The sequence below is a fragment of the Oncorhynchus mykiss genome, chromosome 6 (assembly GCF_057628025.1).
Source record: "Oncorhynchus mykiss isolate SJ-2025 chromosome 6, ASM5762802v1, whole genome shotgun sequence".
NCBI lineage: Eukaryota > Metazoa > Chordata > Actinopteri > Salmoniformes > Salmonidae > Oncorhynchus > Oncorhynchus mykiss.
Genome location: NC_143027.1, coordinates 53,608,489 through 53,626,204, shown reverse-complemented (window position 1 = coordinate 53,626,204; position 17,716 = coordinate 53,608,489). Strand labels below are relative to the sequence as shown.

The window sequence follows — 17,716 nt, the reverse complement described above, 5'->3', positions numbered from 1 at the left end:
ATAGCAAAGGGGCTGAATAGTTTTGTAACTAAGGTTTTTCTGATTTTTAATACACTTGCAACAATGTCTAAAAAACAGTTTTTGCTTCGTCGTAATGGGGTATTGTGTGTAGATTGAGGTACATTTTTTAAACATTTAATCCATTTTAGAATAAGACCGTCACGTAACAACATTTGGAAAAAGTCAAGGGGTCTGAATACTTTCAGAATGCACTGTATATAGATATACAGTACCAGTCAAGTTTGGACATACCTACTCAATCAAGGGTTTTTCTTTCATTTTAATATTGTCTACGTTGTAGAATAATAATGAAGACATCAAAACTCTGAAATAACACATTGAATCACGTGGTAAACAAATCAAAATATATTTTAAATTCTTCAAAGTAGCCACTCTTTGCCTTGATGACAGTTTTGCACTCTCTTGGCATTCTCTTAACCAGCTTCATGAGTTTGTCACCTGGAATGCATTTCAATTAACAAGTGTGCCTTGCTAAAAGTTCATTTGTAGAATTTATTTCCTTATTAATGTGTTTGAGCCAATCAGTTGGGTTGTGACAAGGTAGGGGTGGTATACAGAAGATAGCCCTATTTGGTAAAAGTCCAAGTCCATATTATGGCAAGAACAGCTCAAATAAGTAAAGTGAAGCGACTGTCCATTACTTTATGACATGAAGGTCAGTCAAAAAACGTTGAAAGTTTCTTCAAGTGCAGTCGCAAAAACCATCAAGCGCTATGATGAAACTGACTCTCATGAGGAAAAAATCTGTTTTTTGGTCTGATGAGTCCACATTTTAGATTTTTGGTTCCAACTGCCATGTCTTTGTGAGACACAGATTAGGTGAATGGATGATCTCCATATGTGGTTCCCATCGCAAAGCATGGAGGAGGTGCTGTGGGGGTGCTTTGCTGCAGCCCTGACCTCAATCCTATAGAACATTTGTGGGCAGAACTGAAAAAACGTGTGCTTGCAAGGAAGCTTACAAACCTGACTCTGTTACACCAGCTCTGTCAGGAGGAATGGGCCAAAATTCACCCAACTTATTGTGGGAAGCTTGTGGAAGGCTACCTGAAACATTTGAACCAAGTTAAACAATTTAAAGACAACACTACCAAATACTAATTGAGTGTAAGCTTCTGACTCCCTGGGAATGTGATGAAAGAAATAAAAGCTGAAAAAAATCATTCTCTCTACTATTATTCTGACATTTCAAATTCTTAAAATAAAGTGGTGATCCTAACTGACCTAAGACAGGGAATTTTTACTTTGATTAAATGTCAGGAATTGTGAAAAACTGAGTTTAAATGTATTTGGCTGAGGTGTATGAAAACTTCCGATTTCAACTGTAGATACACTACCGTTCAAAAGTTTGGGGTCACTTAGAAATGTCTTTGTTTTTGAAAGAAAAGCACATTTATGTCCATTAAAATGAAATTTCATTGTATTTCTGATCAATTTAGACATTTTTAATGTTGTAAATGACTATTGTAGCTGGAACCAGCTAATCTTTTATGGAATATCTACGTACATAGGCATACAGAGGCCCATTATCAGCAACCATCACTCCTGTGTTCCAATAACACGTTGTGTTAGCTAATCCAAGTTGATCATTTTAAAAGGCTTATTGATCATAAGAAAACACTTATTCAATTATGTTAGCACAGCTGAAAACTGTTGTGCTGATTAAAGAAGCAATAAAACTGGCCATCTTTAGACTACTTGAGTATCTGGAGCATCAGCATTTGTGGGGTTGATTACAGGCTCAAAATGGCCAGAAACAAACAACTTTCTTCTGAAACTCATCAGTCTATTCTTGTTCTGAGAAATTAAGGCTATTCCATGTGAGAATTTGCCAGAGGAAGAGAGGCTATGCATCAAAAAAAGGCATGCAGCAGCAAACATGAGCGCACACACATACACACACACCCAGAATGTCTTTTGAAGAAGCAGCATATTATGGGAGATAGACATCAGTCCTGATGGCAGTATGCTTTGACGCCGATGAGTGGCAGACACTGGGGACATGATTCGTACATTAAATCTTTATAGAGGAGCTAAATATAAATGCTATATTCTCAAAGCCAATTACGGATGGATGAGATCTGCGATGTGCAAGCTCGGAGTGAAACTCAGAGCGACTGCTGAACTTTCCCTCTTGTATAGTATTTTATGGGTCTTTCTAAATTGGTTAGTAACGAGCCAGCCTGCTGGCGTGACCTCCATTTTGAGGAGTTAATGTATACTGGTGGGGTTGCCAAGGTTCCCACGACCGTCACACCTGAGATCTACATTCATTACTTGTATAATTGGAATTTGATTTTTTTTACATTTTCATTATTCATATAATGTATCTAGGGTAAATATAATCCTTTCCATCTCTAGAATTTGCCAACTGTTGCATAAAATGTATCTTGCGGTGAATTACTGCAAATCGCGTATTGTCGGGCTGCAACAGTGTGCCTTGATATTGCAAATCTATAAATTATAACTAAATAAACCCCCAAGCAATTGGACATATGGATTGGTTGAATGAGTAGCAATTTGGCCGAGGCATTTGCATTGGTGGATCACACCGTACCAAACGTGATCGCAGCTATTTGACCAGAGAGCCTGAAGTGTTAGCCAGTTATGGGAGCTCCCAGCCATAGAAAAACAATTCAATTGTCAACTCATTTTAAATTAATACAGAGTTAACATGTTAAGGTACTTAATGCAGATAAAACCAAGTACATGATTAATGCATACGTACTTTGGATGGTGTCCTCATTGATCGTGTCCCCACCTATACATTTCTGGGCATCTGGATTGACAAAAAGCTATCTTTCAAAAAGCATGTTGATGAGTTAGTTAAGAAATTAAGAATTCAAATAGGCTTCTATAGGAACTGGTCCTGTCTTTTTTTAAATAGCTGAAAACAAATCATTCAGTCAACATTCCGATTATTGACTATGGCAGTATCGTCTATATGAATGTAGCTGCCACTGTGTTGAAGTCATTGAATGCAGTTTATCATAGCAAATTGCGCTTTTTTACGGGTGATAGGTTTAGTACACATCATTGCATTTTGTATCAGAATGTGCGATGGCTCTCCTTAATTAAAACCTGTTGAGTGTAGGGGGCAGTATTTTGACGTTTGGATGAAAAACGTACCCAAATGAAACTGCCTTTTTCTCAGGCCCAGAAACTAGAATATGCATATAATTGTCAGATTAGGATAGAAAACACTCTAAAGCTTCCAAAACTGTCAAAAATATTGTCTGTGAGTTTAACAGAACTGATACTGCAGGCGAAAACCTGAGGAAAATCAAACCAGGAAGTGGCTAGTATTTTGAAAGCTCCATGTTCCATAGGCTGCCTTCACTCCATTTAAATGGATATCAACCAGATTCCAAGGTGTCAACAGTGTCAACAGTCTTTAGACATAGTTTCATGCTTTTATTTTGAAAAATGAGCGAGAACGATAGCTGGGTGTTCGCATGAGTTTTGTTTGCGCAACGGAGTGGGGCAGCCATTGTCTCTCCCTCTCCTATTGAAAAAGCGGCAGTCCCAGTTGATATATTATCGATTATATATTTTAAAAACAACCTGAGGATTGATTAGAAAAAACGTTTGACATGTTTCTGTGGACATTACGGATACTATTTGGAATTTTCGTCTGCGATGTAGTGACCGCTCGCTCCTGTGGATTTCTGAACATAACGAGCCAAACAAATGGAGGTATTTTGGATATAAAAATAATATTTATGGAACAAAAGGAACATTTATTGTATAACTGGGAGTCTCGTGAGTGAAAACATCCGACGATCATCAAAGGTAAGCGATTTAATCTATTGCTTTTCTGACTTTCGTGACCAATCTACATGGCTGCTAGGTGTTTGTAATATTTTGTCTACTGAGAGAGATGTTCTTACATAAACACTTGTTATGCTTTCGCTGAAAATCTGACATGCCAGGTGGATTAACAAACTAAGCTGTATTTTGCTATATATGGCACTTGTGATTTCATGAAAATTAAATATGTTTAGTAATTTTATTTGAATTTGGCGCGCTGCAATTCAGCAGGTGCTGATGAAAATGATCCCGCTAACGGGATGGGTGCATTAAGAAGTTAATAAAATACAAAAATAAACAAATTTTGTTTGTGGTACTGTTATTAATCACCTGAGTGTCCTCGCCAGCCAGGGTAGTGCAATAAGTAGTTCTGGAAGTGCAACGAATATGATTATTTCGAAAGCCGATGTCAGATAATGCTCACTCCAAGTTTTGCTGGATACGCGGTTCTTTCAGCTCCTGTAACATCATCTGGAGGAGCTCCAGACATACTTTTAAGGCAAGGTCGGACATCACCAACAAACTCCAAGCAGACCAAGACAGTCGTGAAGAGGGCATGACAAAACCTATTACCACTCAGAAGATTGAAAATATTTGGCATGGGTCCTCAGATCCTCAAAAGATTCTATAGCTACACCATCGAGAGCATCCTGACGGGTTGTATCCCTGCCTGGTATAGCAACTGCTTGGCCTATTACTGCAAGGCACTACAGAGGGTAGCTTCCTACCATCCAGGACCTCTATACCAGGCAGTGTCAGAGGAAGGCCCTAAAAATTGTCAAAGACTCCAGCCACCCTAGTCATAGACTGTTCTTTCTGCTACCGCACGGCAAGCGGTACCGGAGCACCAAGTCTAAGTCCAAGAGACTTCTAAACAGCTTCTACCCAAAAGCCATAAGACTCCTGAACATCTCACAAAATGGCTACCCAGACTATTTGCCCTGTCCCCCCACCCCCTTCGTCCTTCGTCCTTTACGCTGCTCCTACTCGCTGTTATTATCTATGCATAGTCACTTTAATAACTCTACTTACATGTACATATTACCTCAACTTCCTCCTGTCGCCATCCTGTCCCTAACAGAATTGGCTAACATTTGGGGGAGGCAATTTGTTTCAGGGTACATTGAATTTGACCTCAGGGAGAGTTATTTGTCATTTGCTGTTCATGTGATTTAACAAACTGCATGGACAGGAAATGAAAAGTAACTCTCTGAGAGGTCAAATTCACTCTACCCTGAAACAAATAACTTCCCCATCTTAACATTCCTCCTTTCCCTAGCAGAATTGGCTAACATTCTGACATGCTAGATGTAAGAAATGACAGAGGTGGTGGTGTCATTTGGAAATGTGAATTTTGATTTTCCAATCAGAGAAATCAATGGCGCTATTCAGTGGGTTTTTGCATTATTACATCCTCGAAAACACTGTTGCTGATGAGCTATTCTGTTGATAATCTGCACGCCACTAAATGCATACTGTATCCCAAATGGTTGCCTTATTCCCTATGGGCCCTGGTCATAAATAGTGCACTATATACTGTAGGGAATAGGGTGCCATTTAGCATGCACACATAGAATAATCCACCACAACAAAACCTAATTGGAGGCATTGCATGCCCAGAAGATTGTGGCAAGCAGTTTGATTTCCCTAAATCAGAAAGTATCAGAAGTAAACACAAGCTTGGCTTGTTTGAATCAGATGAAGAGTCCCAGCTAATGTCAACAGACAGTACATGTGCACATTTCCATAATTCAAAGGCCCAATCTGTGATATGGAAACAATGTATAGCCTTAAAATATGGTTTCACCTCACAGACTGTCAATCCTTGCATCTAAAGCTTGGTCTATCTAATTTGAGAATTATTACATTTCTCCAGCCCCCCAAACCAAGTGGTGTGGGGGCTTCCATTTTGATGTTTTTCTGATTCAGGATTGGGCCTTAAACTTAATTAGGTAGTTTGTTTATCTGATATAAGATCTGCATCTCCAACCCCCCCCACCCCCCACATCTTTCCCACCTTTTTAAAACGGTCTCTTGACCTGACAGCCCCAGTTTAACTGCAGTGTGTGGTGTGATAGAAAAATTACGTAATCAACTGATCTATTTGAGATTAATGGTTAACAATTCATATTTAACTAATAGTAAGACATTTCTGTCCTACTAGTGTCTGTGTTTTCATGGGCTCCACTCTAGTTCCCTGCAGCTAATCTGGGTTTATGGTCACTGGAGGTGGCTTGAGCTGACAAATTAGTTAAAGACTGCGTTACGTAGACAAGAATGTGTTTTCCTAGAGATAGCTTAGGAGTAGAACGATCCCTCATTGTCTAAAAATCATCATTGCACCTGGGTAACTAAGCCAGGGTGGGGTTAAGACAATGACCCACATGCAGATAACGACAGGATGAACCCAGAGTGCATTATGATGCTCCTTGGTCTGCTTGAGGGGGGTTGAACCAACCATGACTGAGCATTGTTAGTGTCAGCTATATGTAGTACTCTGCATTTGTGTAAAATTTAGGTTACTCGGTCCAACACTCAAGGGTGTGGGGTCGACCAGCCTCATTATTACAATAATTAATCAATATTAAATGAACAAGTCTATCTCAGTACTAAATTTCCACGACAGCAGCCACGTCCTGACCCCAGTTTGACAACAGTGTAGAGCTGCGTCCTGACCCCTCTCCAGCTGAAGGACAGTGTGTGTGGCTCCAGAGTACACCGACCTGAGGTCAAATGGCTCTCACAACCCCTCACGGTCTTCTGAGAGGCAGAGAGAGAAGGATGCTTAAGTCACCATGAGCTGTAATGTGTTGCTTCTCTCAACCAGCACTGGGTAAAACTATAAAATTATAAAACTCTGTTTTCAAGCTTCTCAGAGTGCTGATATAGGTTCAGCTCTCTGGGTCCATGTAATCTTATCCCTTGTGATCTAAAGGGCTAAACTGATCCTAAATCAGCACTCCTTCTCCGAGAAACGTTGTACTGCTCCTGTTCTGTAGTTTTGTACAAATCTCAGACTAAAACAAACTGAGAGGATTAATCTGGCCTACTTTGGCACTGTGAGAGTTGTGTGTTAACTGTGAGAAGTGAGTGCACTCTGTGTTTACCAAGACACAATACTTGCCAACCTTGAGGTCGCAAGGTTGGCAAGCATTTCACTGTAAGGTTTACACCTGTTGTATTCGGCGCATGTGACAAATAAAATTTGATTTGAAATGACCGATAATCCTCAGGATGTTAGTTCTGGAAAATTAGGAAGTGTATGTGTGGGTGTGTGTGCTTGTGTTGGCCTACCGAAATGTTCAAAGTATGTGTGTGTGTGCATATTTGACCTACCTGTGCAGGAATAGTCATCCACTCTGATGAAGCCAGGTAGACAGTCACAGCGATGGCTGCCGAGTAGGTTCACACACGCCGTGTTAGCCCGGCAGTAGTGCATCTGGGTGACACACTCATCGATATCTGAGAGAGGAGAACCCACACAGAGGAGTTGTAAATATATAATATTTTATATATATATATATATATATATATATATATATATTTTTTTTTTTGTTTATGGGTAGTGACAGTTGGACTGTAGAGAGGGGGACAGGGCCCCCCCTGGGTGCACATTTAGTTTTTTTGCCCTAGCACTACATAACTGATTCAAATATCCAACTCCTCATCAAGCCTGAATTATTTGAATCAGCTGTGTAGTGCTCTGGCAGGAAACAAAACGCGCACCCAGGGGGGGGGGGGGGGGGCAGGACCGAGTTTAGGAAACCCTGGTCTAGTGGTTAGTGCTGTAGACCCCAGGCCACATGTACCTGTATCGGTGTGGGTTCAAATCTGTCCCACTACCTTTTGATACTCTCATATCTTATTTTACCCCCCTCTACGAATGTTATTTTTTTTGTAAGTTTGAAAAAAAGAAGTGGAGTTCACTCCTTCAGAGAGAAAGAGGCAGCATCCCAAGTGACACCCTCTTCCCTTTATTTAATTTTTTTTTTTTTTTTTCACCTTTATTTAACCAGGTAGAGAACAAGTTCTCATTTACAACTGCGACCTGGTCAAGATAAAGCAAAAGCAGTGCAACAAAAACAATAACACAGAGTTAAACATGGGATAAACAAACGTACAGTCAATAACACAATAGAAAAATCTGTATACAGTGTGTGCAAGGCAATAAATAGGCCATAGTTGCGTAGTAATTACAATTTAGCAAATAACAATGGAGTGATAGATGTGCAGATGAGGATGTGCAAGCAGAAATACTGGTGTGCAAAAGAGCAGAAAAACAGATATGGGATGAGGTAAGTAGTTGGTTGGATGGGCTATATACAGATGGGCTGTGTACAGCTGCAGCGATCGGTAAGCTGCTCTGACAGCTGATACTTAAAGTTAGTGATGGAGATATAAGTCCCCAACTTCAGTGATTTTTACAATGCGTTCCAGTTATTGGCAGCAGAGAACTGGAAGGAAAGGCAGCCAAAGCAGGTGTTGGCTTTGGGGATGACCAGTGAAATATACCTGCTGGAGCGTGTGCTACAGGTGGGTATTGCTATGGTGACCAGTGAGCTGAGATAAGGCAGCTTTACCTAGCACAGACTTATCAATGACCTGGAGCCAGTGGGTTTGGCGATGAATATGTAGCGAGGACCAGCAAACGAGAGCATACAGGTCGCAGTGGTGGGTAGTGTATGGGGATTTGGTGACAAAACGGATGGCACTGTGATTCACTGCATTACATTTTCTGAGTAGGGTGTTGGAGGCTATTTTGTAAATGACATCACCGAAGTCAAGGATCGGTAGGATAGTCAATTTTACGAGGGTGTGTTTGGCAGCATGAGTGAAGGAGGCTTTGTTGCAAAATAGGAAGCAGATTCTAGATTTAATTTTGGATTGGAAATATTTAATGTGAGTCTGGAAGGAGAGTTTACAGTCTAGCCAGACACCTAGGTATTTACAGTTGTCCACATATTCTAAGTCAGAACCATAAAGAGTTGTGATGCTAGTCAGGCGGGCGGGTGCGGGCAGCGATCGGTTGAAGAGCATGCATATAGTTTTACTAGCATTTAAGAGCATTTGGAGGCCACGGAAGGAGTGTTGTATGGCATTGTAGCTCCTTTGGAGGTTTGTTAACACAGTGTCCAAAGAAGGGCCAGATGTATATAGAATGGTGTCGTCTGTGCAGAGGTGGATCAAATAATCACCCGCAGAAAGAACGACATCATTGATATATACAGAGAAAGAGTTGGCCCGAGAATTGAACCCTGTGGCACTCCCATAGAGACTGCCAGAGGGCCAGGTTGAACAGACTAGTAATAGGGGTTGCAACAATGGATAGTGCACTACTTTTGACCAGAGCCCTATGGGCCTTGATCAAAGTAGTGCACTATAAAGGGAAGAGTGTGCCATTTGGTATACAGTCATAGAGGGCTGTGACGTTACTCAGTTGGGTTTATTTGACCTCCATACAATATAATTTCATTTTTTTTTTATTGGACCTTTATTTAACTAGGCAGGTCAGTTAGCTTCAAGGTTAGAGAGTTATTATTATTTAAACACTCTGAGCACGTGGAAAGGCACTATTCTGTATATAATTATTATTAAAGGAGTCATCGATATCTGAAGGAGGAGTTACAGTGAGAACAGTCACACCTAAACATGATTCATCCTAAAACGGGAAAGTTACACGTGTCAAGAACATCGAAATTAGTACCAACTAATCAAATCAAATTGTATTGGTCACATGTGCCGAATACAACAGGTGTAGACCACAGTGAAATGTCTACTTAAAAGCCCATTCCCAACAATGCAGAGTTTAAAAGGAAGACAAATATTTGCTCAATTAAAAAGGAAACAGTAACACAATTTAAAAACAACCAAGCTATATACAAGGAATACCAGTACTGAGTCAAATTGCAGGTGTACGACGTAGTTGAGATCATTTACGTAATACAGTATGTACAGTAGATGTGGGTCGGGGTAAAAGTGACCAGGCAATTAGAAAATACACTGTATACTAAACACTAAGGACATCTGCTTTTTTCATGACATAGACTGACCAGATGAATTCAGGTGAAAGCTATGATCCCTTATTGATATCACTTGTTAAATCCATGTCAATCAGTATAGATGAAGGGGAGGAGGACGGTTAAATAATTATTTTAAAGCCTTGGGGGGTTCAACTCAATATTAGGAAGTTGTTCTTAATGTTTTGCACACTCAGTGTATAATAAACATAGTAGCAGCAGTGTTTGTGAAGCGTGAAAGTGTGTGTGTGTGTGGCTTCAATATGCATGTGTGTGCGTGTGTATGTTTTGTATGTGTGTGTTTTGGCGTATGTATGTATGTATGTATGTATGTTTTTAGTATGTGTGAGTGTGCATAGAGCCAATGCAATGCAATGCAAAACAATTAAGATTAATAAAGTGGGTTGATGTAAAATGTCCTGGTAGCCATATGGTTAACTGTTCAGCAGTCCTATGGGTTGGGCGTAGAAGCTGTTCAGCTGTCTTTTGGTCCCAGACTTGGCGCTCTGGCACTGCTTGCAGTGCGGTAGCAGAGAGAACAGTCTATGACTTGGGTGGCTGGAGTCTTTGACAACTTTTAGGGCCTCCCTCTGACACCGCCTGGTAAAGAGGTGCTGGATGGCAGAGTTCGGCCCCAGTGATGTATGCACTGGGGATTGCATTACCCTCTGCATTATGCATTACCCTCTGTAGCGCCTTGCTGTCGGATGCCGAGCAGTTGCCATACCAAGCGGTGACGCAGCCAGTCAAGATGCACTCAATGGTGCAGCCAACTAGCACCAATTGAATTTTAAACTCAGCACATTGCAAACATCTCCGATGAGTCGAGCAATTGCCCGTTGCGACCATCGTGCATGAAGACATGAAGAAGCCTAGACACAAAAATACATTGAAGCGAAATGTGTCGAGAGCGGATAATTAACTGCTCATCAATTACTCTGCACTTCACTGTCACCAGCAACTTGGTGCTGGGAAGTGCCCTTGACACACTGCGAAATCAACATTACTGAAATTAAAAGCAGTGTGTGTGTGTGTGTGTGTGTGTGTGTGTGTGTGTGTGTGTGTGTGTGTAAAAAATAGAGTTAAATGTGTGTGTGTGTGTATGTCTGTGTAAAAAATAGAGTTAAATATGTGTGTGCATGCATGTACTGTGCATTCAGAAAGTATTGTTTTTGTTGTGTTACAGCCTGAATTTAAAATTGATTACATTGAGATTTGTCACTGGCTGACACAATACCACATAATGTGAAAGTGGAATTATATTTTTTATGATGTTTATATTTAGAAATTAAATTTAAAAAGAAAAGGTTCAGTATGCTTTCCACCAGACACCAGGTGAATTCACCTTTCAGAATTTTGAAAATAATAATGGTCAAATGTTGCACAATCCAGGTGTGGAAAGCTCTTAAAGAATTACCCAGAAAGACTCACAGCTGTAATCGATGCCAAAGGTGCTTCTACAAAGTATTGACTCAGGGGCGTGAATATTTAACGTACCAGTCCAAAGTTTAGACACAAACCTCTATTGTCACTATTTTTGACATTATAGAATAATAGTGAAGACATCAAAACTATGAAATAACACATATGGAATCATGAAGAAACAAAAAAGGTGTTAAACGAATCAAAATATATTTTATATTTGAGATTCTTCAAAGTAACCACCCATTGCCTTGATGGCAGCTTTGCACACTCTTGGCATTCTCTCAACCAGCGTCATGAGATAGTCACCTGGAATGAAATTAAATTTAAAATAAAGTACAAAGTTAATTTGTGGAATTTCTTTCCTTCTTAAAACCTCTTTGGGATAGGGAGCAGTATTTTCACGTCCAGATGAAAAGCGTGCCCAAAGTAAACTATCTGTTACTCAGGCCCAGAAGTTAGGATATGCATATAAATGGTATAATTGGATAGAAACCACTCTAAAGTTTCAAAACTGTTAAAATCATGTCTGTGAATATAACTGAACTTATTTGGCAGGCAAAGCCCAAGGACAAACCATCCGTGAAAAAAAATGTGAGGTCAATGTGGTTTCTATGGGAAACTAGATTTATGAGGCACCTGGTTGTAGTTCCCATGGCTTCCACTAGATGTCAACAGTCTTTAGAAATTGGATGATGTTTTTCCTTTAAGAAATGAAGAAGTACGGCTGTTCAGTCTGAGTGTCAAGCCAAGCTCCTTTGTTTGGTGCGCACGACCTGGAGCTCGCTCCACTTTGATTTTATCTGCTATTGAACACAGTATATTCCGTCTTAAATTGTATTGATTATTTACGTTTTAGGATACCTAAAGTTGGATTAGGAAAGTTGCTTGAAATGTTTGGACCAAGCATACAGGTAACTTATTAGATAATTTGTATTTCTGAATCAAACGCGCCAAATTAATTGACATTTTGGGGATATAAAGAAGGTGTTTATCAAACAAAAGGACCATTTGTGATGTTTCTGGGACATATTGGAGTGCCAACAGAAGATCTTCTAAGGTAAGGCATGAATTATATCGTTATTTCTGACTTTCGTGTCGCACCTGCTTGGTTGAAATATGATTTTCATGTGTTTGTATGATGGGGTGCTGTCCTCAGATAATAACATGTTTTGCTGTCGCTGTAAAGCCTTTTTGGAATCTGACATGGTGGCTGGATTAACAATAAGTTAAGCTTTATTTTGGTGTAATGCACTTGTGATTTTAAGAAAGTTAAATATTTCTAATAATTTGAATTATTATTTCACCGGATGTTGTCGAAACATTCCGCTAACGGAACGTCTAGACGTAATGTGTTTGAGCCAATCAATTTTGTTATGACATGGTAGGGGTGTTATACAGAATATAGCCCTACTTGGTAAAAGACCAAGTCCATATTATGACAAGAACAGCTAAAAAGAGCAGAGAAATTACAGTTCATCATTACCTTTAGACACGAAGGTCAGTCAATCTTGAACATTTCAAGAACTTTGAACGTTTCTTCAAGTGCAATTGCAAAAACCATTAAGCACTATGATGAAACTGACTCTCATGAGGACCGCCACAGGAAAGAAAGACCCAGAGTTACCTCTGCTGCAGAGAATACGTTCATTAGAGTTAACTGCACCCCAGGACAATAATGCAACACACCTCCAGGTTCTGTTTGTCCAAGAAGGATAGCGATGGTGCTGACCTCCACAATCACACAACCTCAACCCAATTGAGATGGTTTGGGATGAGTTGGACCACAGAGTAATGGAAAAGCAGCCAACAAGTTCTCAGGATATATGGGAACTCCTTCAGTACTGTTGTAAAAGTATTTCAGGTGAAGCTGGTTGAGAAAATTCCAAGAGTGTGCAAAGCTGTCATCAAGGCAAAGGGTGGATACTTTGAAGAATCTAAAATCTAAAATCTACTTTGATTTGTTTAACACTTGTTTTGGTTACTAAATGTTACTAATATGTGATATTTCATAGTTTTCACTATTATTCTACAATGCAGAGAATAGTATAAATAAAGAAAAACCCTGGAGGTTTAGGTGTGTTCAAACTTTTGACTGGTACTTTATGAAAATTACATACTTCTGTATTTAATTTTCAATAAATTAGCAACCATTTCTAAAAACATGTTTTCACTTTGTCACTAGGGGGCATTGCGTGTAGAACAGTGAGAGAAAAAAAATCTATTTAATCCATTTTGAATTCAGGCTAACAAAACAAAATGTGGAGTAAGTCAAATGATACCAATACTTCCTTAAGGCACTGTATGTACCAATGTTTTAGCTAAAGGTGGGCTGTACTGTACAAGCTGTATTGTATGGGGGCCCTAAACAGTAGCCGGTAATGGTACAATACTGTATAAGTAAATAGCCTTGCACAAAATTTGGCTTGTGGTAGCCGGAATGGTTAATGGGAGCAGGATCTCTTGTTTCTGTAGCTTGAGGCAGCTGATGTACAAGTACACACCCTAGACAGAATGTTAGTCTATTGCAGGGCCTTATCCCCAACATACCTCCTTAATGCTGAGTGCCAAGCAGAGACACATTCGGTCCCATTTTACAGAAATAGGAAAAGAGGGAGAGGGATGAGTGAGAGAGAGAGGAGAGAAAAGATGAAAGGCACACCAAGCCCGGGAGAGATTCTGACACAAAAATACCCAGGTAATACTGTATCAGGTTAGATTACAACCAGGCTAAGCACACAATTTTTCCTCTGCTAACGTACCTTGAAACTCATCTTTATAAGCATTAAAACACTGATTGAGTTAAGGAAAGCTTTGACTATGTACAGACTCGGTGAGCATAGCCTTGCTATAGAGAAAGGTTGCCGTAGGCAGACCTGGCTCTCAAGAGAAAACAGGCTACGCGCACACAGCCCACAAAATGAGATGGAAACTGAGCTGCACTTCCTAACCTCCTGCCAAATTCATGACAATATTAGATACACATATTTCCTTCAGATTAAAAAGTCCCACAAATCATTTGAAAACAAATCCAACTTTAATAAACTCCCACATATATTGGGTGAAATACCACAGTGTGCTAACAAACACAATTGTAAATACGACCCATATTTATGTGTATTTATTTTCCCTTTTGTACTTTAAAATCAATCCCATATACTATGTTATTACAAAAAAAGGTTTTAAATTCTCTGGTAATGCCAATACGGAATACTATCAAATGCTTCTCAAACATGCCCTCTGGTGGTCAAACTAGCAATAACTTGCAGTAACAGAAGAAATGGGCTGAGAATTAAATGACTTGCCACAGAATGCTGCAGCAGCACGCAGGGTGTGCCGCAACAAAGACATTTGGCTTAATTCATTTCATTAATATTATGGTCTATCCATTAAGAGAAATATTGTCAGTTTGTAAATTCAGACCGTTTCGCTCTCGGAGCGAAGAAGTAGGGTTGATTTGAGCGTTCTAGCCTTACAACGGCAGTCAAGCACTCAAGCTAACATTGGCTCGCTACTTCCAAACACAAATGAGATCCCTCTGACCATTTTACTGGCCCTTGCAGAGCTGGTAAGGCAGTTTTTGTGTTAACCAGAGCGTTGGTGACAGTAAATGTGCTGCTGGAAACAATTTAATTATGCTTTTTTCCCCACGTTTACTGACACCGGACATATTCACCGGGTGTTGAGCGCTGTTAAAGTAATTATTCTGCGCTCTGGTACACTCAGACGAGAGTACTCTGAAATCCGAGTAGATAGTTGGCTGGACACATGACATTTTTAACAACATTCTTTTCTGATAAAAACTAGTTCATTGCATCTGCCGTGGAACCCAGTTTCCTAATATGACCATATTTCCCAGCTGCTTGCCATCGTTTTGAAGTAATCGCAAAAGAAATGGGCCTTATTGTAGTGCATTTTTCAACCCTGCCAGCTCCTATTAGTTCTATTGAGCACCGTGGCACCAACTCGCCTTCCGAACGTTCTATTCCCAGTTTATTGTTCAACGTCACAATGCCTGCTTCCCTATTGTTGGCAATTGTGAGATATGAGACCTGCTCACGTTGTTTTATAGTTAAAATGTAATCAACAAAAATAATACTGGAACTCTGAGGTCTTCCCATTGTTTCCTATGGGGGAAATATAGGCATGTCTGTCTATTTCGCCAAATATCTCGCAATGTGTATATTTTGTTCTTTTTTCAAGTCAGGTGTAACCGGTGTGAAATGGCTAGCCAGTTACCGGGGTGCGCTAATAGCGTTTCAATCAGTGACTTTTGTGGAGGATGGAATTTGTTGTAGCTTATTGTTTTTTGGTAGGTTTCCTCACTATCTATAGCATTTCTTAATATTATTCAGTTCCTTTGGCTTTGATGCCTTACGATTGAGTATTGCTCTGTTCAAATAGACTGTAATTTTGCTGTGATCTGATAAGGGTGTCAGTGGGCTGACTATGAACAGTGAGAGACTCTGGGTTGTGGTCAGTGATAAAGTAGTCTATGGTACTACTGCCAAGAGATGAGCTATAGGTGTACCCACTGTAGGAGTCCCCTCGAAGCCTACCGTTGAGTATGTACATACCCAGCGAGTGACAGAGCAGCAGGAGTTGTGACCCGTTTTTGTTGGCTATGTTGTCGTAGTTGTGACTAGGGGGGCATATGAAGCATGAGGACTTGCAGCGAGTGGTGACCTTCATCAACAACTACTCAGAGGATAATGCAATAGTATTACCATGACGCCTCCCAGGACACATACTTTGGTGGAAAGCTGCTGCCATCCCATGTGACAAAAGCAGCAGTGTGGCGTCTCTACAAGGAATCGACAACACTTGGTATGTAAAGCATAAACACGTTTTGATTATTTCATTTACCTCCAACATGATTGATACAACTTTTTTTGATCTTACATTAATTCTGTATTTTCCAGAAGCTGTTAGGTCAGCCAAGTTGAAGAAGCAAGAGCAGCACCTCCTGCTTGTTCAGAGTGAACGGTCTGTTTACCAAAAGATGGTTGCTGACTGCAAGACCACCTGTCAAGACCTGCAGTTGTCTCTGGGGGACCCCTACTTAACTAGCAAGCAAAGACATCAGGATGCATTACAGCTTAGTTTTTTCTCAACAAGTAAGAAACATGTCCTCCTTTTATACTGATTAAGGACATAGATAGATAGATAGATATAACCAACAAACAAAAAATATAGCACCCCGCTATATATATATATATATATATATATATATATATATATATATATAGTGCTGGTGGACACAGCTGGTTGGACTGAAGGATGATACGGTGCTGGTGGAACGCTATGGCTGGCAACAACACCTGACTCCGTACTTCAGGCCGCTGCCACAGATCAAGCAGCACCAGCACTTTAATTGAAAATCATTTTCATTGCATTGTATGAGGTTATTCTTCTTATATAAACTTGGGAGGTGAATTGATGTTGTGCAAGGTTGTAATGTCTTCTGATTTGTTGTTGTTATTCCCTGTTTTACAGCTTCAATGCTCTGGTGGTGTTGTTGCCAAGGAGCGTTCAGCTTGTTGGGACCAGGTTTCAGCTGCTGCGCAACGCTGACATCCTTCCTCCCATAGATGGCCTGCCTGTACAAGCACCACCTGGACTGGACACAGCTAGACAAACGTATCTTTATGAGAAGATCAGGGAGTTTTGTGACGAAGAGGCTATGGACATCACATGCCCTGCACCAAAGTCAAGGGCCGGACAGAAACAGGCTCTCCGACTGTAGATTCCCTTGTTCATGCGTGGTTTGGACAGACCAGTCATCAGCACTATCTGCAGTGCCTCTATTCAAATGACTCTCCTAACACACGCTATACGTTGCTGCTACTATTTGTTTTATCCTGCTGCTCAGCCACTTTACCCCTGATTGTATGCATATGATGTTCCTACTATGCAAGTAACCATTTGGCTGTACCGTTTACACCTATAGAGACCCATCCACTTAGCAAGACTTAGCAAAATATTGATATATAAAATTAATATTGATATGTGTGGTTGTAACATGATTTTGTGACATACCATAACAATAAGTGACCGTATCAAGTGTCCACCTCATAAATATAAATATACATAAATGTACATGCATCTGTTTATGTACTGTACATGTGCACCTCACTCAGGTTGTATGGCCTTAACTTATGTATGGAATACTATGTGATAAGTGCATGTGTAACAGTATATAAAGTATGCTAATGTACTGATATGAAAGCATTTGGGCAGTGGTGTAAAGTATTTCAGTAAAAATACTTTAAATTATTTTGGGGGGTATCTGTACATTAATTTACTATTTATATTTTTGGCAACTTTTACTTCACCAAATTCCAAAATAAAATGTATTTTTTATTCCATACATTTTCCCTGACACCCAAAAGTACTTGTTACATTTTGACAAGAAAATTGTCAAATTCACACACTTATCAAGAGAA

The 17,716-nt window shown here is 40.0% G+C and overlaps 1 protein-coding gene across 1 annotated transcript in view; it reads right to left on the bottom strand.

Annotated features, from left to right (window-relative positions):
• LOC110526153 (protein kinase C-binding protein NELL1) overlaps nt 1–17,716 on the bottom strand; it is a 408,096-nt gene that overhangs the window by 102,515 nt on the left and 287,865 nt on the right. Inside the window, exon 13 of the mRNA XM_021606800.3 lies at nt 7,168–7,293. Coding sequence (XP_021462475.3) covers nt 7,168–7,293 — 126 coding nt within the window. The remainder of the gene's footprint in view (nt 1–7,167; nt 7,294–17,716) is intronic.